Here is a 27,672-nt window from a genome sequence, read left to right as displayed (position 1 = left end):
GGGAGCATGCCCAAACTGGTAATAAAAAAAATTGGCAGCCCACCACTGTGTTCATTGTTACAATAAAATGCTTTTGTGCCTTTTATTTACAAGTCTTGAACTATTCCTGCTTGGGCAGGGTAGCTGGATGGATAAGGAATAGCAAATGTTTAGTTTCCAGTTCTATAAACTACTGTTAGATATATCTGTGTATCCTTATTTTTCCGAAGAAACCTTAACCAGGGTTTGACCTCTATCGAAGCCCAGACGGGACAGAACTGGCTGGTTATTAAACGAGAGGACCTGATACGTGGAGACAAATACAGTTTCTGGATGGAGATTCGCAGTGCAGATGGGATTGCTATCTCCAAGAAATTAAACTTCAGCCTGGATGAAATAGGTTAGAGAAACTAAATCAGAGAGCCAGAACGCTTTGAGAATTAATCCGGGCAAACAATTTTTGCTTTAAAAAAGTGACCTGCTTTTCTTGCCTATTTGTGCGGGCAAAATGTTGCCCCCCCCCCCCATCCTTTGGCTATTGCCGTTTTTCTCATCAGTATTGACACTGATGCTCATGCTTATCTCTGCAGTCTCCTCGGGCCAGACAGTTGGGTCTATAGGATAACATTTTAAATTGTTTTCCTTCTGAGGAATTGCATAGGGCATTTCAGATAGTAGACCTCTGTTTGACTGGAAGCTCAAGATTGGGTTACGTAAGACCATTATGGTACCGTAAGTACCATACCAAAGACCATAAGAAGGATTGGATTTACAGTATGACAGATACCTTAGTCTACAGCAGAGGTGGGTTCCTGCCAGTTCTAACCTCTTCTATAGAAGAGGTTCCACAAATCTACAGTGCCGTTTAGAACCGGTTCCAGCTCTCTCCCACCGCCCATCCGCACATCATCACAATGAAGAGTGAGAGGAGGATTTCTGGGAGTTGACGTCCACAAGTCTTAAAGCTGTCAAGTTTGAACACCCTTGGGTTTTTTTTTTCTAAAGGGTTAGGGGTGCAAGGGTCTTGTAATTTGACAGCTTTAAGACTTGCACACTTCAATGCCAGAGTTTCTGAGCCAACAACAAGAGCATTGTTAGGTGAGTTTTACCATATTTTACAAGTTGGCCATGCCCACCCAGTCACATGGCTGTTAAGCCACCCCCACCCAGTCACATGGCCAGCAAGCCACTCCCACCCAGTCACATGGCCAGCAAGCCACTCCCACAAAGCAGGCCACACCTACAGAAGAGGTTCTAAAAAATTTCGAAACCCACCACCGGTCTACAGATATCTTGACTAAGTTCACACATTTTGAAAAGCTATGACATGGTTGGCTTGCTTGTGAGTTTAGAGCAGTGTTTCTCAACCTTGGCAACTTGAAGATGTCCGGACTTGAACTCCCAGAATTCCCCAGCCAGCATTCGCTGGCTGGGGAATTCTGGGAATTGAAGTCCGGACATCTTCAAGTTGCTAAGGTTGAAAAACACTGGTTTAGAGTAATGTGAAAACCCGGTCCATTGTAGCTTATTCAATAAACCATTGAGATGATGAGAGAGCCATGCCTCTCTTATGCATTGTACTAAAACCAAGGTAGTAGTTTGTTGAATATGCCAAAATAGCCCTACGCACATCACTAATCCACCATCCAAAGTTTCACACACTGCTCAAGTGAAAAATAAACCAGCCATATTTTGGTTTAGTGCAAAGTGTGTGTGTAGATCAATGCTCTTATCACTAGGTATGGCAGTCAGGAGTAAGGCTGAATAATACTGCATAATTTAATTAATTAATTAATTAATTAATTAATTAATTAATTAATTAGTTTGTATGCCACCCACTCTCGAGTCTCAGGGCGGCTTACAAATAAAAAAAGGGAAGGGGGAAACATACAAAAAACAAAACAACATTAAAAGGTCCACAACATTCACAACTTAGGATGGGGCTGGACAAAATCAACAACCCCAGGCGTGTCGGAACAGCCGGGTCTTAGTCGATTTGCGGAAGGCCGGAAGGGTAGTAAGGGTCTGGATCTCGACGGGGAGATCGTTCCATAGGGCCGGAGCAGCTACAGAGAAGGCCCTCCCCCGGGGGGTGGCCAGCCGACATTGACCGGCAGATGGAATCCGGAGGAGGCCTAGTCTGTGCGATCTAATGGGCCTCTGGGAGATAATTGGCAGGAGGCGGTCTCTCAGGTAACCAGGTCCGATACCACGTAGGGCTTTAAAAGTAACGACTAGCACCTTGAAGCGTGTCCGGAGACCAATGGGAAGCCAGTGCAGCTCGTGGAGGACAGGTGTAACGTGGGAATACCTAGGTACACCCACTATCGCTCGCATATGATAAGCTCTTCCCTCATTTTTCAGTGAAACCCTGTCCTCCTGAACTGGATCACGTGGAATCGGATTCCTCTGAAGCCACAGTGACATGGAAGAACCCTCATTGGTCTCAATTGCATAATGACCAACCTCTCACTTATGCTATTCGATACAAGGCATCCACAGACCATGAATGGACCTATGTGAGTCTGTCTTGCATTTGTGATCTGTTTTGTGTATGTATGGTTTTTCTTTCCCATTGTATCAGTTGTGACTTCCTGTTGAGTATCCATCCCATTGAACTACAGCTGGCTTTGTCTAGGATTTCCCTTTCAACCAACTGAAGGCAGCTTCCTGGAGGCCAGTCCAAGATTCTTGCTCTAGCTACTATATGTTAATTTATCTCCCAGTAGTAAACATGATAATGGGTCTGTATCAGGGGTGGGTTTCTCGCCCCGTTCCAACTGTTTCAATTGGAACAGGGCTGGCGGTATCCTCGTGCATGTGTGCGGCGCACGCATGCGTACTAGCGTCTGTGTGAGGCTCCAGCTGCTCCTGGAGAATCGCGCCGGCGCTGTATGCGTCCTGCACATGCATGGAAGCCCAGAACCGAGTAAGGAGCGCGGGCAGGCGGCTGGGCCCTTCGCCGTTCCCGGAAGTTACTTACTTCCGGGTTCGCCGACCAACCGGTTCGCAGGGACCGCCGCGAACCGGTTGAAACCCACCCCTGGTCTGTTTCCTGCACGCTCTCTTGTTCTCACTATGTAATATTAGACTTGTGGCAATTCTGGTGGAAATTTAGATGGAGGGTTTTTGACGTTTTTGTTTCGACTCGGATCACTTTGAGTGACCTTGCAAAATGGATGGAATGTTAACGAAATGACAATGTATGTTCCATTCCCAGCTGCCGGAGACCCATCCGGACCAAGAGAACCATGAATTCGGTGACCTGAAACCGTTCACCTGCTATGAGGTGCAGGTACGGTGCATCCCAGAAAATAAAAAAGACTTTTGGAGTGATTGGAGTTCTTCCAAACTCTTCTGTACCTGTGAAGCAGGTAGGCACAGCTGTGGACGAAGCACAAATCCAGGCAATCAAAATAGACGCAGTGGCACCTCAGCAGAAATCTGGTTGCTGTCTACTTTTTTCAAACACTTGCTTGTTGCATTGACACACTGCATTTTGAAACAAATAAATATAAAACTAAAATATATAATTTTGAGGTAAGCGTTATCTACTGTAGATTTCCAATTTTCTGTTGAGTCTGTTGGGTTGATATTCATTGCCTATGAACAGCCAGATCTCCATCCTTATACTTATTGGGATTTTTATTTATTTATTTGTAAACATATTATGCACAGTATTCCATTTTCACTTGTTTTTTACTTGTATTATTTGGGGGAGACCTAATTGGTTGGCTGATCTTAATAATTACCTGGCTCTTTTCTGATTCCTTTAGCTCCTTTGGGTCAAGTTGATGTGTGGCAAAAAAAACATGTTTCTGACCACCAGAACGAAAGCCACTTCTTGTTGTGGAAGGTAAGCTGGATCCTGTTTCTTATCATATAGAATTTGTTATCTGCAGGGTTATAGGGCAGGACAAGTTTTTTTAGAGCCAGATGAGAATTTGGGCAAAAGAATTTTGAAGCAAATATGAATGATCCAAAGGGGTGAAAACACAATAGTTTAAAAGAAACCAAATCTCTACAAGGATGATGACATCAGTGACTGGACTAAAGTGAAATTTGCCAAGAAAAAGAGAGAAACACCTTTTTTTAAATTTTGACTAGAGATACAAGAAAGAATTTGGAAAAGAAAAAACAATTTTACAATAAAAAGGAATCAATTTACTGTAGATACTTGGTGTGTTTTTAAAAGCTGAAACTGTTCTATATAGGTAGAATATATCTTTGCTGCAAATTTGAAAGTAGTTATTTAGACTTTAATACGTGAAAAGCAATGCTTCAAATCTATTAACTGTCAGGATCTGTCAAATAAGAACACGATAAATGTGCTTGGGATTCATTCGAATAAAACAGACAGAATGATGATTCAGTAATAAGCTTAGCAGCTGCGGTTTTCACAGGCTTGAATCTACTTTCGACCAAAATGTGTATCCCAGCATACCAGATTTCATTTGAGAAGTGCAAACCAAAAGTTAGTACTAATAATCCCAAATTGACTTGAATATTCTGTAAAATATAAGGGCAAGAAATAATAGTAGTACAATCTTTCCCTGGAAACATATATGATAACTTCCATGTTATTAGACTTGCATTTTATCTGGAGCTGAATGTTTCTCAGGCCTGATCCTGCTTTCAAATTTCCCTGCAGTATAAAACTGCAGTGAACTTGGTTCTACTTTGAATGTGTGTGTGTATGTATGTATGTATGTATGTATGTATGTATGTATCTATGTATGTATATGTATATGTATATGTATATGTATATGTATATGTATATGTATATGTATATGTATATGTATATGTATATGTATATGTATATGTATATATCTCAGTGGTGGGTTTCAAAATTTTTTGGAACCTACTCTGTGGGTGTGGCCTGCTTTGTGGGAGTGGCTTGCTGCCCATGTGACTGGATGGGAATGGCTTGCCCCCCATGTGACCGGATATGAAGATGCCGACGACACTTGTCAGAACCACCTTAAATTACCCCACACACAGCACTGGCATGCATAAGAATATGATGTAAACTTGTTTTTCAAAAGGCATCTTTGGTTTGCGTTAAAACAACTTCAACACACGCAATGTTCTGATTGCACCACAAACGCAGTCGTCATTCTTACCTTTCACAGAGGCACTGAGTTTTATAAATAGGAGCATGATAGTGTAGAATAATCATATCCAAGGACCAGTGGTGGGTTTCAAAAACTTTTGGAACCTCTTCTGTAGGTGTGGCCTGCTTTCCGGGTCCACTGGTGGAACCTCTTCTAACCAGTTCGGTAGATTTGAAAAACCGGTTCTACTGAATAGGTGCAAACTGGTAGGAACCCACCTCTGGATTGCGCATGACCAGTACTTGTGGTGTGTCTTGTTCAGGAGAAGCAGGGCAGCGCAACTGACTACAAATTGGGTTACTTCAGCCCTGTTTCCCTCCCTCCCTCCCTCCCTTCCTTCCCTCTCACCTTTTTTCTTCATTCTGCGGAGGAATTCTGCTTACTTTCTCTCTCTTTTTTTAGCAGATTTTTTAAAATTATTTTTTCCCTTCTACAACACCTTACCGTCATTACATCGACATTGTTATGTTGTCATATCTGTACATGTATATAATATTTCGCTTCTACATTTACACACCTTTATACACAGTTCTATATATATTTATATATATTGTTTTTTGGCTTAATTAATTTTATTCTTTGTTCCAAATTTCATAATATTCCGACTCTTCTTTACCTTTTAATTTCAGTGTTAATTTATCCATCTCTGCACATTCCAAAGGTTTTTTTGTCACTAATTCATCCGAGGGGGTACTGTTTTGTTTCCAGCATTGAGCAAATGCTATTCTAGCTGTCGTTAGCAGATGTGTTAATATGTACTTAATTTTCTTCGTATATTTCCCTTTGATTATTCCCAGTAGAAAGATTTCGGGTTTGTATTTTATCTGTTATCTCCTGTAATTTTCTTGCACCCATTTTCCAAATTTTTTGTCCAATATTTTTGTGTTTCCGGGCAGGTCCACCATATGTGATAGAAAGTCCCTTGTACTTTTTTACACTTCCAGCAGGTCGGCTTCATGTTTGGGTACATTACTTTCTCTGCTTACTTTCTCACAGGCACTGGATCCAGACGCAGCCCAAGGAAAGATCCTTGATTATGAAGTTATCTTCCAGGACCACAGCAAAATACCCCACAGAATGAATTACAACTGCTGTCAGGCTTCAATCCCTATCGCTGCACAGTATGTCTCAATAGCAGCCCGCAACTCTGTTAATAAGACACCTTGGGCCAATTTCAGCTTGGAGAAAACAGGTACGCCTCCATATTACACTACGGCAGGGGTGTGTTTCTCGCCCCGTTCCAACCGGTTCGGTTGGAACGGGGCCGGCGTCATCCTCGTGCACGCGTGCAGTGCACGCATGCGTACTAGTGCCTGTGCGATGCTCCAGCTGATCCTGGAGGATCGCGCAGGCGCTGTATGCGTTCTGCGCATGCGTGGAAGCACAGAACTCGTCAAAACCGGGTAAGAAACGCGTGCGGGTGGGTGGATCCTTCGGCGTTCCCGGAAGTTACTTACTTCCGGGTTCGCCGACCAACCAATTCGCGGGGACTGCCGCGAACCGCCTGAAACTCACTCCTGCACTACGGGGATAAAACGGTTCTTTCTTGCCCCACTTCCTGCCTTTTTCAACTGATTCGTGAAGGGAAAAAAATAGCTGGTGGCTTCCTTTCCTTTCACTCACAAATTTTTTCACTCCTGTTACCCTTTCTGTACTCCACCTTAAGAAAAGATCCTGATATATTTTGTATCAGGCAGTCAACCATTTTGATCCTCTTAAGTTTAGAGGTGAAATTCCCAGCTGCATAACATCATCTAGTGTAACTTAAGTGCTAAGAAGTCCTGGTTATATTTGGATGAGAAATCAGAAGAAAATATGAGGGTGTGGAGCGACTGGAAATTCTCAAAATGTTACGCAGAAATGACTTTCGTATTGCTGCCAAGAAAACCACACAGATGTGTTAATGAGGTCATCAAGGGTTCAAACTTTCTGAAACCAAGTACCATTTTTTTTAGAGTTCAGTTGAGTTTCTCAGACAACAATTTGAGAAGGGCCTATCAACATGGTGATGTTCCTTCAAGTCAAGCTTGAGGCTTGGTGATGACATGGAAATCTCTGTGCAGTTTTCTTGACAACTGAGTAGTTTGCCATGACGTAAGGTTTTCAACTAATAGACTCTTATTCAAGTACTAACAAGGTCCAACCATGTTTATCTGAGTTTGGCTGAGATCCAAGGTTTGCAACTAATGGGATTATTTCAGTGGTGGGTTTCAAAAATTGTTTGAACCTACTCTGTGGGTGGGGCCTCCTTTGTGGGAGTGGCTTGCCACCCATGTGACCGGATGGGAGTGGCTTGCCGCCCATGTGACCGGATGGGAGTGGCTTGCCGCCCATGTGACTGGATATGAAGATGCCGGCGACATTTGTCAGAACCACCTTAAATTACCCCACACACAGCACTGGCATGCATAAGAATAGGATGCAAACTTGTTTTTGAAAAGGCATCTTTGGTTTGCGTTAAAACAACCTCAACACACGCAATGTTCTGATTGCACCACAAACGCAGTAGTCATCCTTACCTTTCACAGAGGCACCGAGTTTTATAAATACGAGCATGATAGTATAGAATAATCATATCCAAGGACCAGTGGTGGGTTTCAAAAAAGTTTGAAACCTCTTCTGTAGGTGTGGCCTGCTTTCCGGGTCCACTGGTGGAACCTCTTCTAACCGGTTCGGTAGATTTGATGAACCGGTTCTACCGAATAGGTGTGAACTGGTAGGAACCCACCTCTGGATTATTTTATGGCTATCTATGTGGATGATAGCCAGAGCTCTGGGCAATCTCCCGCATAAGGATGAACTGTCTTTCCTTTTTGTAGAGCTCCCAGGTCCTGAGGAGGTGACAGTGGTGGCGTCAGAAGGTTTGGGTCTCAACGTGACATGGAAGCCCAGCATGGATCCTCAATGGGTTCAGCCTCAGGAATACGTGGTTGAGTGGAGAAAAGAGATTGGGGATCGCGCGGGAGAGTTTCTGAACTGGACTCGCACACTTGGAAGCAGTACCAGCATCCTATTGAAAGGTGAGCTAGAGAATCTCAGCTGCAGTAATGTTATTTATAGCAATAGCAATAGCAGTTAGACTTATATACCGCTTCATAGGGCTTTCAGCCCTCTCTAAGCGGTTTACAGAGTCAGCATATCACCCCCACAGTCTGGGTCCTCATTTCACTTCTGGTCCCAGCCCCCCGTGGCACAAAGAAGCCGCGCTACGCAAAATAGCGGAGATTAAATCGCGTCGCTAAAGTCGCGACGTCATCACCGCGCGTCATCACCGCGGGGACAACAGCGCAGTGACAGAAGGGCGCTCTACATACTTTGCCTCCAAAGGTAGCCCTCCTCCTCCAGCTGACAGCGGCAGCGGGCACGGGACAAAGCGGGCTGCCCAGCAGCAGCAGCCTGCAGGAAGGGTCCAGCACAGCCACGGGGGGGGCAGCAGGAAGCCCGCGGGGGGCCCGAGCAGGGCCGCCCACGCTGGCGGTGGAGGAGGACGCAGCAGCGGCGGCAGCTGAGGCTCTCCCGGGGCCGGCGAAGCGGGCTTGCCCGGCAGAGGCAGGCCGCCCTCTTCTTCCTCAACAACATCTCCTTGGATGGGCGGCCACCGCCACTGGGCAAGCCCGCTTTGCCAGCCCCGGGAGAGCCTCAGCCGCCGCCGCCGCCCGCCCTGCCTCTTCCTCCGGGGGAGGCGCCGGCGGCGGAGGCCACCCGTCCAAGGAGATGTTGTTGAGGAAGAAGAGGGCAGCCTGCCTCCGCCGGGCAAGCCCGCTTCGCCGGCCCGGGAGAGCCTCAGCCGCCGCCGCTGCCGCGTCCTCCTCCGCTTCCTGCTGCCCCCCGCGGCTGAGCTGGACCCTTCCCGCGGGCTGCTGCTGCTGGGCAGCCCGCTTTGCCCCGTGCCCGCTGCCGCTGTCAGCTGGAGGAGGAGGGCTACCTTTGGAGGCAAAGAACGAAGCATGTAGAACGCCCTTCTGTCACCGCGCTGTTGTCGCGGCGGTAGGCTCGTTTTTTTCTTAGCGCTTCGGACGCTGCGGATTTGCCTCCGCACTTATGTCGGCGCGGATAAGGGCATCGCGGTTTTGTGGTGGAACCCCAGCCCCCTGCTCAGGCAGGAAACCCCATACCATTTCAGACAAACGGTCATCCAGTCTCTTCTTAAAAACTTCCAGGGTTGGAACACCCAAAACCTCTGGGGGGCAAGTCATTCGTTTCCTAAACCTTGTTTTTTTTTCCTTCTGCTTTTAGGCAACTTCAGTTCGAAGGTACCATACCTTGTGTGTGTGTATGGTTTGTATGCTGATGGGATAGCAGCCTCAGACTCTGTACGTGCCTATTTCAAAGAGGAAGGTAATCCCCAGGGGTGCAAAGGAGGGAGAGTGGTTACTAGCACAGCCAGAATTTCCCCTTTGATCTTTAGAGATTTCAGATGAATTTCCCTTCCTGCATTCTTGTAACTTTCGTTACCACAGACACCTCTGCCCTGCTGAGGCTGGCTGTTGATTAGCATCACTCTTTGAGCCGGAATTGATTATCTTTGCTACGGTTTAAAAAAAAAAACAGGCTGAAGTATGAAGCACCATATTTCTATCTTTAACTAATTTTAGTACAGCTAACTCAGAGGTGGGGTTCCTACCAGTTCGCACCTGTTCGGTAGAACCGGTTCGTCAAATCTACTGAACTGGTTAGAAGAGGTTCCACCAGAAAGCAGGCCACACCTACAGAAGAGGTTCCAAAAAATTTTGAAACCCACCACTGACACACACACACACACACAGGGAGGCAGGCAGGCAGACTCACACAGAGAAGGAGAAAGAAAAAGAAAGGAAGAAAGAAAAAAAGAAAGAAAAAAAGAAAAAAAGAAAGAAAAAGTGTGAGAGAGATGCTAGAAAAAAAGGAAAAAGGGACAGAGAGACAAAAGGAAGGAGAGAGAGAGAGAGAGAGAGAGAGAGAGAGAGAGAGAGAGAGAGAGAGAGAGAGAACACATGGCCGGAAAGCCACTCCCACCAGGTCACATGGCTGGCAAGCCACTCCCACAAAGGAGGCCACACCCACAGAGTAGGTTCGAAATTTTTTTGAAAAACCCACCACTGAGCTAACTCCAGCAGCAAAGGAAATTTGCGTGCAAGAATAAACTTTATAACTGAATTCAAACGCTTCTGCTGATCTGTGTAGAAAACAAGCTATAGTTTGCTAGGTGAGCCAAAATTCATTGGGTTTATGCTTCTATTTATTGTTATTTACATGTCACTTCTCATTTAAGCCTTTCCTGAAGTAGCTTACAATGGGTAGTGTGAAATCAGTGCTATAAATAAAATCTGTTTTTTTTAAAAAAACAGTATGGGTTGGAATTAACGGCTGTGGCTGCTTAGTATAAAAAAAGTGTGTTTTTAGAGAGGACTGAAGACATGCAAGTGTGGTCCTTTTATACTATATAAAGATCAGGTTGTTCTACCACAGTGTTCCTCACCCTTGGCGACTTTAAGTCCTGTGGACTTCACAGCTGGCTGGGGAATTCTGGGAGTTGAAGTCCACAGGACTTAAAGTCACCAACGTTGAGAAACACCGTTCTACCAAAAGTAGAATATCACCTCCAAATGACAGGAAACAGCGGGCAGGAAACCACAGCCGATCAAGGCTTTTCTTAAAGTTGATGGCTGCCAGGTGCTGCTTCATTTAATAATCAGGAAAGAAACCACTCAACTCCATTTGTTTGAAATCAAGTGTACTTTTACTAATTGCAAACGAATAGTAGCAAAGCTAAGCTGAGTCTGGTTAATTGGGCGCGGAAGCGAAGAATATCATGTATAGGTCAATCCCCTCCCCTTGGCACCCCAGTCCATAGTCCAATTATAATTCAACCCAACTGTCAGGTGGGAGATATCTTCAAAAGACATCATCAGGGTGGAATGCTGGACAGTTAACCTTGGCGGGAAACTCCCTTCCTCCACATGCGCAATGAGACGGTCAGGACAGCTTCTAGAATCTTCCTCCAGCACATCATGATTCCCCTCCCAAATACCATGCCCCCCCCTCCCCGTTTCAATGGCAGCCGAAGCAGCAGCAAGGCAGAGACTGACAATGGCTTTTCTGCAGAGCTGGTAGAAAGATACTGCTTTGCATTTTTTCATCTTAGTAAGCAACAGTCTTAGGACAGGTTTAAGTTTCTTCCTGTAGCTTTTTTTGCCCAAGAGAAAATACCTCCCCAAGGTCAAAAAGTCAAGATGGCAGCCATGTCTATATGATTGATGCACCGCTCCTTCGTATGTGCATGAGCAATGTTGTATTGTATTGTGTTGTATTTATTGTATTTAATGGATTTATAGGCCGCCCAATCCCGGAGGATTCCGGGCGTCTTACAGAAAGCAAATTATCAAAAAATAAAGAATTAAAAAAGACAAAGAAACAGTTTTAAAAAAAATCACCATGCACCCAATCTGATCGGGGCTGGACCTCAGTAATGAGGTCAACATCCCCAGGCCTGCCGGAATAGCCAGGTTTTAACAGCCTTTCGGAAGGCCATGAGAGTGGGAAGGGTCCGGATCTCTGGGGGTAGTTCATTCCATAGGGTCGGAGCGGCTACAGAGAAAGCCCTCCTCCAAGGATCCGCCAACCGACATTGCCTGGCTGACGGCACCTGAAGGAGGCCCGCCCTGTGCGATCTTACCGGCCGTTGGGAGGTATGCGGCAGTAGGCGGTCTCGCAGGTATCCAGGTCCTAAGCCATGTAGGTACAAGTACCAAAGATACTTTGATACGTTGATAGAGGTACGAAAGAGATGGGGCTTCAATTATCGAAAATAGCGAACTTAGGCATTGAGAGACTTAAGGCTAGGCAGTTGGTTCAGGTAGTCCTCGACTTATAACCAATTGCCTAATGACCAAATTTGTGACAGATGTTTCTAGAGCTTCTTATGACCTGATTTCAAAATTCTAGCTGCTCAATCTGAGGATTGCATTTGGGGTGCTTATCAAAGAGCTGTGCCAGGCAAGGGAGGGGGCAAACAATTTAGCAGAGTAACTTATTTATTTATTTATTTATTTATTTATTTATTTATTTATTTATTTATTTATTTGTTTGTTTGTTTGTTTGTTTATTTATTTATTTATTTATTTGTCTTGTATGCCGCCCACTCCCGGAGGACTCCGGGCGGCTCACAAAAGACAAGGGAGAGGGGGGGGGGAAACGAGACAAAGACAACATATTAAAAACAAAACCAACATTCACAATTTCCGTGGAGGTAGATGCTTCTCAGCTCCCCGCAGCCTCCTGGAACAGCCAGGACTTGGTGGCTTTGCGGAAGGCCAGGAGCGTAGTAAGGGTCCGGATCTCCACGGGGAGGTCGTTCCAAAGGGCCGGAGCTGCAACAGAGAAGGCTCTCCCCCGGGGAGTCGCCAGCCGCCATTGGCTGGCAGATGGAATCCGGAGGAGACCCAACCTGTGCGATCTAATTGGTCTGAGAGAGGTAATTGGCAGGAGGCGGTCTCTCAGGTACCCAGGTCCGATGCCATGTAGGGCTTTATAGGTAGCGACCAGCACCTTGAAGCGGATTCGGAGACCAATAGGTAGCCAGTGCAGCTCGCGGAGGATTGGTGTAACGGGGGTGTACCTTGGTGCACCCACAATCGCTCGCGCGGCTGCATTCTGGACTAACTATTCCTGCCATCTTCTGTTGATTTTGCTTGTGAGAAGCCAGCAGGGAAGGTTGCAAAGGGGGATCGCATAAACAATAAGGCACCGTAACCTCATAAGAGTGAGCCAGTTGCCAAGTGCCCAGAATGTGATCGCATGATCGTGGGGATGTTATGATGGCCAGGACTGCAGGGACCGATTGTAAATCTCCCTTTTCAGCGCTGTCATGACTTCTTCAGATAGTCACTGAAGAAATGGTCATCAAGCAAGGACTACCTGTTTTAAGGTGCTTTAGCAGGTTGCACAATCATTTAAAGAATTTGGTCTTCATTTCCTCTCAGTAGGCCATCGCTTCCAGGGTTTGCCTAGCTTCCGGAGGGAGGCTGCTCATAGTGAGAGAGCTGAGGTGGCGCAGTGATTAAATGCAGCACTGCGGGCTACTTCAGCTGACTGCAGTTCTGCAGTTCGGCTGTTCAAATCTCACCGGCTCAAGGTTGACTCAGCCTTCCATCCTTCCGAGGTGGGTGAAATGAGGACCCAGACTGTGGGGGGCGATATGCTGACTCTGTAAACCGCTTAGAGAGGGCTGAAAGCCCTATGAAGCAGTATATAAGTCTAATTGCTATTGCTAGTGGAAAAACGTCATTTTTTTCATGTGAACTAGGAATTTTGGAAAAGAAGGCTGTATCTATTATATAGAACTTGACCATATTAGGAATACTGTAAGTTCAGGTTTCCAGAGATAAATTATATTAAATGTTTGACTTGTGGCCATTTTTTTCTTGAATGCTTCCTTTGAAGTATGGTCGTTGAACGTTTCTTAGTCGACAAAAGTTATCTCTGGTGTTCATAAATTCATGGTCTCCTTTGGACCTATTGGCCTATGGAACTTGACTTTTGGTATAACTTCTGTAGTGTGGTAGGTAATGCAATGTGCTCTGACCCCCTCCTCCGTCCAGTAACGAAAGCCGAGACAAGCTTAATTAGAATGTCCTTTAATAGCAAGACCAGAATCTCGGTGGCTGAAAGCCAAGCAAACAAACAGATAAGGACCTTGGCAGCAAGTCCGACAAACCTTGGCAGCAATCCAGCCTGCCAAGTTAGTTACTTTAGTCAATGCGTTGACTTCTGCAAAAGGGGCGTGTCACAAGCAGTCTTTTTTATAGTCTGGAGAGGAGCCTAATGACCACCAGCTGAGCGCAATTACCTCCTGTAATTGCGTAATTGTTCTTGATGCCGAGTAGCTCTTCGATGGTGTGCATCTAGGAACAACTCACTGTTGGTTTCTGGATCACTCTCCCTTGTCTCCTCCCCACTGGTTCAAGGCTCAGGCGCCACCTGGTGGCCAACCAGTGTCTCTGCACCCTGCTAGGAATCGGAACCCTGTCCAGGGTCCCACACATCCTCCAGGGCCGACTCATAGGGCCCCTCGCTGGCGGAATCTGGTGGCAGCTCCCACGGCTCCTGCTGGGCCACAACAGCAATGTGTCCTTGTTACAGCATGGGGGAGGAACTGTAAGCTTTGCTCGCATACCAAACCGGTTCACAGCCTTCATTTCCTCCTTTCCTTTTTCCAGTACCATCAGCTGGTCCCCAAGGACTGCAAGACAGAAGACTTTCATCCAGTGCCACTTCCATCTCTTGGAAGGAGATTCCCTTGGCAGAGCGCAATGGGCATGTCATACACTATACACTTTACCTGCAACGTCGCCATTCAGACAGCAGTATGGTTCACGGACACAGTGAGTAACATTCTAAGCCAACCTAAACGTAACTGAGGAGGAAGGCATCGGGTCCTCCTGAAATTACCTCTCTTAATTACAATCCTCTGCATCAGCTTTCTCCTGCGTTCTCCTCTGGATGATTGGATTGTTCCCTTCAGTCCCATGTTAAATGGTGATAATTCCATCACTTCTCAAGGGCATTAGTTTGACACTGGGTGTTATCTGCCGCTTAACCCCTATACAGGGGTGGGTTTCTCGCCCCGTTCCAACCGGTTCGGTTGGAACGGGGCCGGCGGCGTCCTCGTGCACGCGCGCGGTGCACGCATGTGTACTAGCGTCTGTGCGATGCTCCAGCTGCTCCTGGAGAATCGCGCAGGCGCTGTATGCGTCCTGCGCATGCGTGGAAGCGCAGAACTCATCAAAAACGGGTAAGGACCGCGGGTGGGCGGGTGGGCCCTTCGCCGTTCCCGGAAGTTACTTACTTCCGGGTTCGCCGACCAACCAGTTCACAGGGACCGCCGCGAACCGGTTGAAACCCACTCCTGCCCCTATATGAGAAGAGTATACAAAGGTATGAGAAATAGTGTTTTTTTAATTCTGCTGCTCACCTTTCATATGGAAATCAAACCCAAATGCCTTCATTAGATCCCCAAATTTACAAACAGATTTCCAGTTGATACAACGCATACAAGTATGGTGATTTCTTCAGCAATCTTTCAAACAAATGGTGGTTATGACTGGTCCTTGGAGTTCCTGCTACCTACCCCAGCAATCTGCGATCCCATGATTACAATCTAGGTACTTGGCTACAGATCATATTTCGTTGCTGTTGCAGTTGCAGCAATCACAGGATCACTATTTGCGACCTTCCCTAATGGCTTCCCCAGAAAGTCAATGGGGAAGCAGCAGGGAATGTTGCAATTTACTGAGCTAAGTCTCCCCCATCCTCACACTCTTTCCTAGCCCTTCTGTGCTTGTGCCACACCAGCCACTCCTGCATACCCTCCTCAACCCTTGTTGTGCCTCCCTTACACCTTGATTCATCCTTGCACATCCTCCCTGGCTCTTGCTGTGCCTCCTTCACATCCTTGGAACACCCTCCCTGGCCCTCAATGGGCCACTCTTGCACACCCTTGCTGTATCCTCCTCCTGCCCTTGTACATTACCTCACATCCCAACTCTTTCTGTTCCCTTCTTGCACACACACACACACACCATTACACACCCTCACTGAGCCTTGCCACGTCTCTCTTGCACCTTTACCCACACCCTTGCACCGTGACCCGTCAAAACCGCGCTTGACTAAACCGCGCCCGATTAAACCGCGTCGCTGACGTCGTCAACAGGGCAACAACAGCCAGCGCGGAGAAAGAAGGGCGCTTTAAATAGCGCTTTGAAAGCAAGCCGATTCAACTTAAGGTAAGGGTTAGGTTTAGGATTAGCTTTAGGGTTAGGGTTAGGGTTAGGGTTAGGTTAAGGGTTAGGGTTAGGGTTAGGGTTAGGGTTAGGGTTAGGGTTAGGGTTAGGGTTAGGGTTAGGTTAAGGGTTAGGTTTAGGGTTAGATTTAGGGTTAGGTTAAGGGTAAGGGTTAGGGTTAGGGTTAGGATTAGGTTTAGGGTTAGGTTTAGGGTTAGGGTTAGGTTTAGGGTTAGGTTAAGGATTAGGGTTAGGGTTAGGTTAAGGGTTAGGTTTAGGGGGGTTAGGTTTAGGGGTTAATTTTAGGTTTACGGTTTACAGCGTGCTTCTGTCTCCGCGCTGTTGTCACCCTGTTGATGACGTCAGTGACGCGGTTTAATCGGACGCGGTTTAGTCGAGCGCGGTTTTGTGGTGGAGCCCCCTTGCACTCTCCTCCACCCAGCAGCAGCTACTTATATTTATTTATAGTTCTTGTTTTTAAACTGCTTGTCTTCCTCGGAGAGGGTTTCTGGGCAGTGTACAATATATTATAACTGATGCATTTAAAAAATATAAAACCTAACATTAAAACTAGCTTACCTGCCTGCTGGCAAATCATCCAGGGCTTGAAACTTCCCTCTGGCTTCCCCACTGACGGTTGTGGGAAGCTTGCAGGAAGTTGCCTCACCTAACCCCCATGGGTTTCCGTTAACAATAGCAGCCAGGTCTTCAAGGACTGCCATTACTAACCAGTGTGGTTGCCATTATGACCACATTGCTTAGCGATGGGAATGCCAGTCCTAATTGCCATCCTATGTTGAGAGCTACTTGAACATTTCAGTGTGTGGCAACATAAAAAAAACAAGAGTCAACACACATTTGTGAAGGTGAAGCATGCAGATATCTTGATCTCCTTATGCCTTATATTAAATGTGCATTGTAAGGCATTCTTTTCCAAAAGCTAAGACATCTCCTTGGGAAAGATATAAGGGATTCCCGTTTTCTGTCTGTAAAGTGTAAACGCAGTGTATTCTTTTCTTCTCTGGCATAAAACTACTAGTTACGCTAGACAGGGTTCTGAAAGTTCGTGGCATGACAAAACCGCGCTCCACTAAAGCGCACCCGATTAAACCGCGTCGCTGACGTCATCAGCAGGGCGACAACAGCGACCGCGGAGAAAAAAGGGCGCTTTAAATAGCGCTTTGAAAGCAAGCCGATTCAACTTAAGGTAAGGGTTAGGTTTAGGGTTAGGTTAAGGGTTAGGGTTAGGGTTAGGGTTAAGGTAAGGGTTAGGGTTAGGTTTAGCATTAGGTTAAGGGTTAGGTTTAGGGTTAGGTTTAGGGTTAGGTTTAGGGTTAGGTTAAGGGTTAGGGTTAGGTTTAGCGTTAGGTTAAGGGTTAGGTTTAGGGTTAGGTTTAGGGTTAGGTTAAGGGTTAGGTTTAGGGTTAGGTTTAGGATTAGGTTTAGGGGGGTTAGGGTTAGGTTTAGGGGTTAATTTTAGCTTTAGCGTTTACAGCGTGCTTTTTTCGTCGCGCTGTGATGACGTCAGCTACGCGGTTTCGTCGAGCGCGCTTTAGTCGAACGCGGTTTTGTGGTGGAACCCTGAAAGTTATCCTCTACCAGTGAACTATGGATGATGGGTCCTGATTGCCACCTGCCCAGGATATATACATATACGTATATTGTTTTTTTGTTTTACATTACAGTTAATGCTACGGAAAGAAATTACACTGTTTCGGATCTGGAGCCAGGAACAACGTACCAGGTCTGGATGACTGGTTCTACATCAGCTGGAGAAGGTGTGGCTAGCGCCAAGCATCACTTTAGTACATCAGGTAGGAGGGATTTAATCTGTTTTCTTCTGTTTGTTTTTTAGCCTTTCTCTTAAAATTTTATTTTCTGTATGCCACCCGGAGTCTTTCAGGATTGGGCGGCCTATAAATTTAATAAATAGAAATAGAAATTACTAGAAGCTTCGTTCCTTAAACCAAACTGGTATATTAACAGGAGATAACTATAGGAGCAAGAAAGATCGGGCTAAAACTAGTTGTGAAATCACTTTAGTACAATTGCGCTAAAGATTTTGTTTTATAAGTTTTTTTATTTTCCATTTTCATAGCATATAATCACATGTATACTATTACATAGTCAATATCTTGTTGTATTATTAAGTAATTACATCAATTCATCTTACCATCAACTACCAAAGAGAAAAAAGAAAACCCAGTTATTGGCTCTTCTGCTCTCCATACACCATATTTATACCTTATCCGACACTTTCTTCCCCCTCTCTCCTCCCCCTTTCTACATCCTTTCTTCCCTCCATCATTTTCTACTCTACTTCCCCTTCCTTTCTCCTTCTCCTCTCTCCCCTTACCACTCCTCCTTATACACCCCATCTTCCCCCTTCCCCCCCTCTCCTATCCCTCTCTTCCTATCTTTCTTCTCTCCTCTGCTTCCAACTCTTCTACATCCTGTCTTCCCTCTATCATTTTCTACTCTACCTCCCCTTCCTTTCTCCTTCTCCTCTCTCCCCTTACCACTCCTCCTTATACACCTCATCTTCCCCCTTCACCCCCTCTCCTATCCCTCTCTTCCTATCTTTCTTCTCTCCTCTGCTTCCAACTCTTCTACATCCTGTCTTCCCTCCATCATTTTCTACTCTATTTCCCCTTCCTTTCTCCTTCTCCTCTCTCCCCTTACCACTCCTCCTTATACACCTCATCTTCCCCCTTCACCCTCTCTCCTGTCCCTCTCTTCCTATCTTTCTTCTCTCCTCTGCTTCCCACTCTTCTACATCCTGTCTTCCCTCCATCATTTTCTACTCTACTTCCCCCTCCTTTCTCCTTCTCCTCTCTCCCCTTACCACTCCTCCTTATACACCTCATCTTCCCCCTTCACCCTCTCTCCTGTCCCTCTCTTCCTATCTTTCTTCTCTCCTCTGCTTCCCACTCTTCCTCTAATTCACTTGGTGCATTTCAGCTTCTGAGCAAACTCCCTTTTGTGTTGATGGTATTTATAATTCCATTTAAAAAAGAAAAAATAGCAATATACATGTACAATCATAATACCTTTAAATAAACTCCATAGCATATAATCACATGTATACTATTACATAGTCAATATCATGTTGTATTATTAAGTAATTACATCAATTCATCTTACCATCAACTATCAAAGGGGAAAAAAAACCCCAGTTATTGGCTCTTCTGGTCTCCATACACCATATTTATACCTTATCCGACACTTTCTTCCCCCTCTCTCCTCCCCCTTTCTACATCCTGTCTTCCCTCCATCATTTTCTGCACTAAAGATTTTGATACCGTGACAGTACCGTCTGGCTATTAATTACAAACTACAACCAGTTGTTTAGTGACTCTTCAAAGTTGTGAGGGCACTGAATAAATGCCATGATTGGTCCTTGTTGTTTTAGCAGTCCCAGCGTCTCTGTGGCCACATGGCGGCAATTTGGGGACTTGCCAACCACTTGACACTTATGATCAATTGCAGCATCCTATGATCACATGTTCACTATATGCAACCTTTCCTGCAGCTTCCCCAGAAAGTCACTGGGGCAGCTGGCAGGAAAATTTGTAAGTCTCTGAGGCAAGTCTCCACCCTCCTCCAGCCCCTTTTGTCCTTGCACTGTGACAGCCACTCTGTGCTCTCTAGTAGGTTTAGGTTTAGGTCAGAGGTGGGTTCCTACCAGTTCGCACCTATTCGGTAGAACCGCTTCGTCAAATCTACCGAACTGGTTAGAAGAGATTCCACCAGTGGACCCGGAAAACAGGCCACACTTACAGAAGAGGCTCCAAAAATTTTTGAAACCCACCACTGACACACACACACACACACACACACACACAGACAGACAGACTGACACAGAGAGAGAGAGAAAGAGAAAGAAAGGAAGAAATAAATAAAGGAAAAAGAAAGGAAAAGAGTGTGAGAGAGAGATGAAAGAAAAAAAGAAAAAAGGGACAGAGAGAGAAAAGGAAGGAAAGAGAGAGGGGGGTGTGTGGAAAGAAAACACATGGCCGGCAAGCCACTCCCACCAGGTCACATGGTCGGCAAGCCACTCCCACAAAGGAGGCCACACCCACAGAGTAGGTTCCAAAAATTTTTGAAACCCACCACTGGGTTAGGTTTATTAGATTTATATGCCGCCCTTCTCCCAAGGACTCAGGGCACCGTACAACATTAAAGAAACACATAATACAAAAGTTTTAAAAAAATTAAATAGACTATCCCAAACATACCCAATTAGAATTAGAGTTAGTGCACCTTCCCCAACTTCTGCTGCACTCCAGTGCTCCCTCCCTAATCATGCCACACCCTCGTTTAGATGATTGGAGCAGCATAAGCAAATAATTCTGGATTCTTTCCATGTTGCAGTCATGTAAGGCCTTTGCTTAATGATGACAATGGAGATTGCTGGGATTGTGTTGCTAAGCGATGCAGTCACATGGCACCGTGCTTTATGACTGCATCACTTTGTGACAGAGATTCGAGGCCCAATTATTGTTGTTAAATGTAGACTAGCAATAGCAGTTAGACTTATATACCGCTTCATAGGGCTTTCAGCCCTCTCTAAGCAGTTTACAGAGTCAGCATATCGCCCCCAACAATCCGGGTCCTCATTTCACCCACCTCGGAAGGATGGAAGGCTGAGTCAACCTTGAGCCGGTGAGATTAGAACCGCTGAACTGCAGATAGCAGTCAGCTGAAGTGGCCTGCAGTATTGCACTCTTAACCACTGCGCCACCTTGGCTCTTACCTGTATCTACATACTTCTGGAATGGATCATAACATCGCAGCTCCAGATTTGCATTAGATTAGAATTCCCATCATTCACAAGTGTGACTCCGTACTTTTAATGGATCATCATCACCTGTAAGAACGGAGTCACGTTTTTTGAAGGGTGTTCCTTTTATTTTATCCCATTAGAGCCAAGATTGCTCAGTTCTCCTTGTGGAAAAAACTAAAAGTAATTCATACTCTTATGGTATTGGGGTAGCAGGGATTGAGTATGGCGAGTGAATGATAAATTAGAGTTATTTGCAATAGATGTTTTAATATTATTCTTGTAGTAGTTTATATTTTTTCAGAGGATGTTTTAAAGTAGATGTTTTTATCTTGGAACCATGGAATTTGTGAATTTTGGCAGGTAAGCATGGATGGAAGATGGAATAGAGTTGATACAATTGTAAATAACAATGTTGTCCTTAACTCTCTTGCAGTTTTTCATTGGGAGATCATTGTGGTAGTTTTCTTACTTGCGCTAATCCTGCTTGTAATGGGTTCTATGGTACTGTTGAAATACCAAAGGTAAGTCATGAAAGGCAGAGATGCAGGCATACCATCTGTATGGATGGCTAACTTAAGTTATTTTACTGGTTGCCTAAGTGCTGATTTGAATCCTGTGCAAAGTGACCTCTTGACATCTCTGATTTGTAGGCTAGTGGGCCTCTGCCATAAGGTCCTGCCTCGGTGGTGTTGGGAGAAAATTCCAGATCCAAAACACAGTGGAATTGCTGTGGAGATAAATGAAGAGAGCACTGCACCAGCCATAGTAAGAAGCAACTGGATTTTTTTTTTAAAAAACTGCAGGAGTTAAGTGCATTTGCAGGGGGTACAAAAGAGGAAGTGCTGTATTGTCTGCTGAGGTCTTGGACATTCATCTGCTTCTCTTTCTAGAGAATAATAAGAACTAGTTCTAATAAGAACTAAAGCTAAAACCTTAAACTAAAGGTTGCAGATGCAGATTGTTTAAATACTGTATTTTTCAGAGTATAAGATGCACCGGAGTATAAGACGCACCCAGGTTTTAAAGAAGTAATTTTTTTTAAAAAAAGTAGGTAGGTAGGTAGGTAGGTAGAGGGATAGAGAGGGAGAGAAAAAGAGAGAATACAGTAGGTAGGTAGGGAGAGAGAGAGAGTAGTTAGGAGGTAGGTAGATAAAGGGAGAGAGAGAGAGAGAAAGAGAGAGAGAGAGAAGAAATACAGTAAGTAGGGAGGGAGGGAGAGAGAGTGTGTGTAGATAGGTAGGTAGGTAGGGGGAGAGAGAGAGAGAGAGGGAGAAACGCAGTAGATAGGGGGAGAGAGTGTAGATAGGTAGGTAGGTAGAGGGATATATATAGAGAGAGAGAAATAGAGAGAGAGAAAAATGCAGTAGATAGGTAGAGAGAGAGAGAGAAATTCAGTAGGTAGATACAGCAGGTAGGGAGAGAGAGAGTGTAGATAGGAAGGTAGGTAGAGAGATAGAGAGAGAGAAGTAGAGAGAGATTGAGAAAAATACAGTAGATAGATAGGGGGAGAGAGAGTAGGTAGGTAGGTAGGTAGAGGGAGAGAGAGAGAGAGAAACAGAGAAAAAATGCAGTAGGTAGGTAGAGTGTGTGTGTGTGTAGATAGGTAGGTAGGTAGAGGGATAGAGAGAGAGAGAGGGAGGGGAGAAATGCAGTATATAGGGGGAGAGAGTAGGTAGGTAGAGAGAGAGAGATTCAGTAGGTAGATACAGTAGGTAGGGAGAGAGAGAGTGTAGATAGGAAGGCAGGTAGAGAGCTATAGAGAGAGAGAAATAGAGAGAGATAGAGAGAAATACAGTAGATAGGTAGGGAGAGAGAAAGAGAGAGTAGGTTGATTAGTAGGTAGAGGGATAGAGAGAGAAAAATAGATAGAAATACAGTAGATGGGAGAGAGAGAGAGAGTAGGTAGGTAGGTATATAGGTAGATAGAGGAGGAGAGAGAGAGAGAGAAATACAGTAGGTAGGTAGGGAAAGAGAGAATAGGTAGGTATTTATCCATCTGCTAGAGAAGGAAATCGCTGACAACCTGTAGCACCTAAAACTTTGTTTCTGCTGGCACAGCACTTGACCAATGTAATTGCCATTAACCACACTAACTAAACAGCTTTCCGAAAGGGGGGGGGAGTTCGTACACTCTGCAAACTTCCCCAAAATGGCCCGTTTTTTTGTGAAAGCAGACCCGTTTTTTTTAAAGGCATAAATAGCCTTGGGGGGGGGGCTTGCAGAATGCTCCTGGGGGGTGAGAGGGTCAAAATGAGCAAAAAATGGCCTGTTTTTCACTTAATTTCTGCCCTCCCCAGCCCCCAGGGGCTCTCTGAAATCCTCCATAAGGCTATGCATGGCCATTTTTGTGAATGGGGCGGGGCTTCAGGAGGCAAAAAATGCTGTATTCGATATATAAGATGCACCCAGATTTTCAGCCTCTTTTTAGAGGAAAAAAAGGTGCGCCTTATACTCTGAAAAATACGGTAGTAATTGGATGGACATAAGGTCCAGGCTAACTGCGTATTTTTTGCACTATAAGACGCTCCAGACCATAAGACAGACCTAGTTTTTGGGGAGGTAAACAAGAAAAAAATCTGCCTCTCCTCCCAGCATCCTTGCAGCAAACAGCAAACAGCCGGGACAGCTTCAGCACAGCCTGATTTAGCACAAGCAGCTGAATGGCGGTTGGATAGGCCTCCCAGAATGCCGCCGATCAGCTGTTCCAGGCTATGGGGAATCGCAGCTGCCCATTGTCACCTCCATCGTCCCATTTTCGGCCTCTGGGCATCCAGTTCACAGCCTCCACAAGCCCTGTTTTCGGTTTCTGCACATCCTGTTTTCAGCCCGTTCCAGGTGGCGGGGATCGCCACGGCCGATGGCCACCAATTGACACCGCCGCCTAGAACAGGCTAAAAATGGGATGCACGGAGACAAAAAATAGGGCATGCAGAGGCCAAAAATGGGGTACACAAAGGGGGTGATGGGTGGCGGCGATGATGGGCAGTGGAGGTGATGGGTGGCTGCGATATAGGCAGCCTGGAACAGCTGATCTGTGATATTCCGGGAGGCAGATCCAACTGCCAATCAGATGCTCGTGCTAAATCGGGCTATGCTGAAGCTGTTTGCTGTTTGCTGTTTGCTGCAAGGAGGCAAATTGCTGGGAGGCAGAGGTGGAAGAGTGGAGGCCGGCTGGTGGCTGGGGCTTCAGCAATATTCGCTCTAGAAGACGCACAGACATTTCCACCCACTTTAAACCTAAAAATACAATACTTTGTGCATTTGATCAAGGCATTACTTTATGTTCATTTTAAAATTGTATCCCATTTATCTTCTGTGTGGATTACTGTGGATGGCTGGTCAAAACATAGTATCATGTCTGTACATTGTGCTCAAGATATTTAGTTTCCTTGTCTTTTTCTCTCTTTATTTGCTACATTTCTGAGCTTTAATGTTGATTCATAACTACACTTTGAAAATGTGCTCCCAAGTGAATCTGCAAATGTTTTCTCAGAACTGGAAACTTTTCTGAATTATGCAAGAGCATCAAACTCTAACCTCAGCACCCTCAGATTTGCATTAGATTTATAATTCCCATCATTCACAAGCGTGACAAAATTTGAGAGTGTTGGAAATTGTAGTTCAGCACATCTGAAGCGAACCAAATTGAGGAAAGATGTGCAAAGAATGGTTCCACCACAAAACCGCGGTAGACTAAAGTGCGCTCGACGAAAGCGCATACCTGACATCATCACAGCGCGACGAAAACATCACGCTGTGAGCGGTAAAGTTAAAATTAACGCGAAAACCTTACCCTAACCCCCCCAAACCTAACCCTAAACCTAACCCTAAACCTAACCCTTAATCTAACGCTAAACCTAACCCTTAACCTAACGTTAAACCTAACGCTAACCCTTAACCTAACCCTAAACCTAACCCTAACGCTGAACGTAACCCTAAACCTAACCCTAACTCTTAACCTAACCCTAACCCTAAACCTAAACCTAGCCCTTACCTTTACGTGAATTGGCTTGCTTTAAAAGCGCTTTTTAAAGCACCCTTTTTTCTCCGCGGTCGTATTTGTCGCGCTGCTGATGACGTCAGGTACGCGCTTTAATCGGGTGCGCTTTAGTGGACCGCGGTTTTGTCATGCCACGCAAAGAATAGGATAAAGATTCCCCTTTCCCATGGATAAGAAAAAGGATAGAGCCATAGTTTGTTGGGTGGGGGAGGTTGGTTATCCTAGTAGAAATATGGGGCACATGAAGAGCCGAGGTGGCGCAGTGGTTAGTGTGCAGTACTGCAGGCCACTTCAGCTGACTGCTATCTGCAGTTCGGCGGTTCAAATCACACCGGCTCACGGTTGACTCAGCCTTCCATCCTTCCGAGGTGGGTGAAATGAGGACCCAGACTGTTGGGGGCAATATGCTGACTCTGTAAACCGCTTAGGGAGGGCTGAAAGCCCTATGAAGCGGTATATAAGTCTAACTGCTATTGCTATTGTTAGAAATGGTGGCAAAATGTTCCCTTTATCCAGTATTTCTGCCATTTACGGAGAACTCGAAAGCTGGCATCTTTGAAAACTATGCCAAGTTTGGTAAAGTTAAGGAGCTTGGAAATCTGAAAAACGGGAGTCAAATATTTAAGGTTACAGGCTACGTATATTTTGACATCCCGAATGGGCTTTGCTGTTCCCTTACAGTAGGTTCACTTGCTGAGCTTGAGTTAGGACTCCCTATGACTTTGCTCATTTATTTTTTCCAGGGTTCGACCCAGTTTCCAGAAGTTATGGACATTGCTGAGATATCAGAAGAAATCCCTGAGCCATCTCCACTACTAACAAGATCAACTGCCATGGTGATTTCTGGTTATGAAAAGCGATCTCTTCCTACTCAAGAGGAAATCCTGAATTGGTTTGAGCAAGAAAGAAACAATTCTCCATTTTCCAGACTAAGAGAAAGGGAGACATGATCTTTCGGGGGTTTGTTTAATATGCTCAGCTGTTACATCTGATCCAGCTGCAGATGCGATTTCTCTTGGAAGGACCATTCCTTGGGCTCCTGAAGCTACTACTGTGCGCCTTTGGATCAAATGACTGAAATGTCTCTTCACATCCTTTGATCTACTTAAAACAAACAGGGCAATGTTTGAGAAGAGCCGAGGTGGCGCAGTGGTTAGAGTGCAGTACTGCAGGCCACTTCAGCTGACTGCTATCTGCAGTTCAGCGGTTCTAATCTCACCGGTTCACGGTTGACTCAGCCTTCCATCCTTCCGAGGTGGGTGAAATGAGGACCCAGACTGTGGGGGGCGATATATGCTGACCCTGTAAACCGCTTAGAGAGGGCTGAAAGCCCTATGAAGCGGTATATAAGTCTAACTGCTATTGCTATTGCTATTGCTAATGAATTTAAGACAAAGACTGCAGTGACCTCTGATCCAATCTCCATGGTCTTCAAGGTTCTCCTGGTGAGAGTCTTCTGATATCACTTCTGATCTTCAGCACATCTCCAGAATATGAAGTTGGTAGTTGTGTTGGATGGTGGATCCTTTCTTCAAAGAAGCCCAAAGCAGACTACCACCCACCCACCCCCACCCCCCGGTGCTAGAAACAAGGTCTTTGTGACTATAGCCGGCAGCTGTGAAATTCCCCAGGCTGGAACTGAGGAAACCTTTTTTTTTTTTTTTTACTTTGTACCAAGAAGGCCTGTAAAACTTTACTTTTTAAAGGGTAGGGTGATTCCCATCACCCAGAAGTTACAAACCATTTCAGTATAGGTGCTGGATTAACCATTGGGATGCCATGAGTTCTGGTCCTCCTCAGGCTGAGTGATCAATCACTCTCTCCAGTGGTGGGTTTCAAAAATTGTTCGAACCTACTCTGTGGGTGTGGCCTCCTTTGTGGGAGTGGCTTGCCGCCCATGTGACCGGATATGAAGATGCCGACGACACTTGTCAGAACCACCTTAAATGACCTCACACACAGCACTGGCATGCATAAGAATAGGATGTGAACTTGTTTTTTAAAAGGCATCTTTGGTTTGCGTTAAAACAACTTCAACACACGCAATGTTCTGATTGCACCACAAACGCAGTAGTCACCCTTACCTTTCACAGAGGCACTGAGTTTTATAAATAGGAGCATGATAGTGTAGAATAATCATCTCCAAGGACCAGTGGTGGGCTTCAAAAAATTTTGGAACCTCTTCTTCTTCTTCTTTTTTTTTTGTGGATAATGTTTTTATTTTCCATTTTTTCATTTTCATACACTCACATATATACTGTGCATAGACAACGCCATACAACATTAAACAATAATCGCAGCAATTCCTCTTGTCGACAATACCCCCAAAAATAGAAACCCAATATACCTCTTCCACTCTCCATACACCTCTTTCTTCCACCCCCTCCAACTTTCTATCTTGCCTTCATCATCCCACTCTAGCCTACTTCCCCTCCCCCTCTACCACTCCTCTCTCCCGGTCCACTCCCTCCCTTCCTTCTCACCTTCCCTCCCACCCTCTCTCCCATCCCTCTCTACCCATCTTTCTTCTATCCCACTCCTCCTCCCAGAACCTCTTCTGTGGGTGTGGCCTGCTTTCCGGGTCCACTGGTGGAACCTCTTCTAACCGGTTCGGTAGATTTGACGAACCGGTTCTACCGAATAGGTGCGAACTGGTAGGAACCCACCTCTGACTCTCTCTCTCTCAGCACTGTGGGAATAATTGCAGAGAACTGCTCCCACAGGATGTGCCATAGAGCACACGAAACAATGAAACGGCATGGGATGTGGAAAACAGGATAAATGACTCATAAAAGTAACGACCACAGGCAGCTCTGGCCGCCTAAGTGATAACATTGTATGCTAATGAGTGTAATAATAAAAAGAGGGTCTCGGAGTCTGCTCTGGGCTCTCATCCCGAGATACCTTGACTGCGTGTCTTATTCCTCATGAGAGACCACCACACAGCGCAACCCATCTTACAGGGAAAATAAAAATAAACTTCAGGTGTGCCCTAAGGTGTACATGTTGAATTGACCAAAAATAAAGTAAGAT

At 45.5% G+C, this 27,672-nt stretch overlaps 1 protein-coding gene across 2 annotated transcripts in view; it reads left to right on the top strand.

The window, feature by feature from the left end:
- The window catches only part of IL27RA (interleukin 27 receptor subunit alpha), a 36,631-nt gene extending 10,877 nt beyond the window's left edge, over positions 1 to 25,754 (top strand). For both annotated transcript variants that reach the window (XM_032211388.1, XM_032211389.1), the window contains 12 exons: positions 210 to 379; positions 2,344 to 2,498; positions 3,200 to 3,353; positions 3,756 to 3,835; positions 6,090 to 6,285; positions 7,913 to 8,113; positions 9,330 to 9,431; positions 14,291 to 14,455; positions 17,539 to 17,667; positions 21,073 to 21,160; positions 21,290 to 21,404; positions 25,383 to 25,754. In XM_032211388.1, the coding sequence (XP_032067279.1) occupies positions 210 to 379; positions 2,344 to 2,498; positions 3,200 to 3,353; positions 3,756 to 3,835; positions 6,090 to 6,285; positions 7,913 to 8,113; positions 9,330 to 9,431; positions 14,291 to 14,455; positions 17,539 to 17,667; positions 21,073 to 21,160; positions 21,290 to 21,404; positions 25,383 to 25,589 (1,762 nt within the window). In that variant the 3' untranslated portion in view covers positions 25,590 to 25,754. The remainder of the gene's footprint in view (positions 1 to 209; positions 380 to 2,343; positions 2,499 to 3,199; positions 3,354 to 3,755; positions 3,836 to 6,089; positions 6,286 to 7,912; positions 8,114 to 9,329; positions 9,432 to 14,290; positions 14,456 to 17,538; positions 17,668 to 21,072; positions 21,161 to 21,289; positions 21,405 to 25,382) is intronic.
- The last annotated feature ends 1,918 nt before the right edge of the window (positions 25,755 to 27,672 follow it).

This window comes from Thamnophis elegans, chromosome 2 (assembly GCF_009769535.1).
Source record: "Thamnophis elegans isolate rThaEle1 chromosome 2, rThaEle1.pri, whole genome shotgun sequence".
Taxonomy (NCBI): Eukaryota; Metazoa; Chordata; class Lepidosauria; order Squamata; family Colubridae; genus Thamnophis; species Thamnophis elegans.
This window is presented reverse-complemented; position numbering and strand designations above follow the sequence as displayed.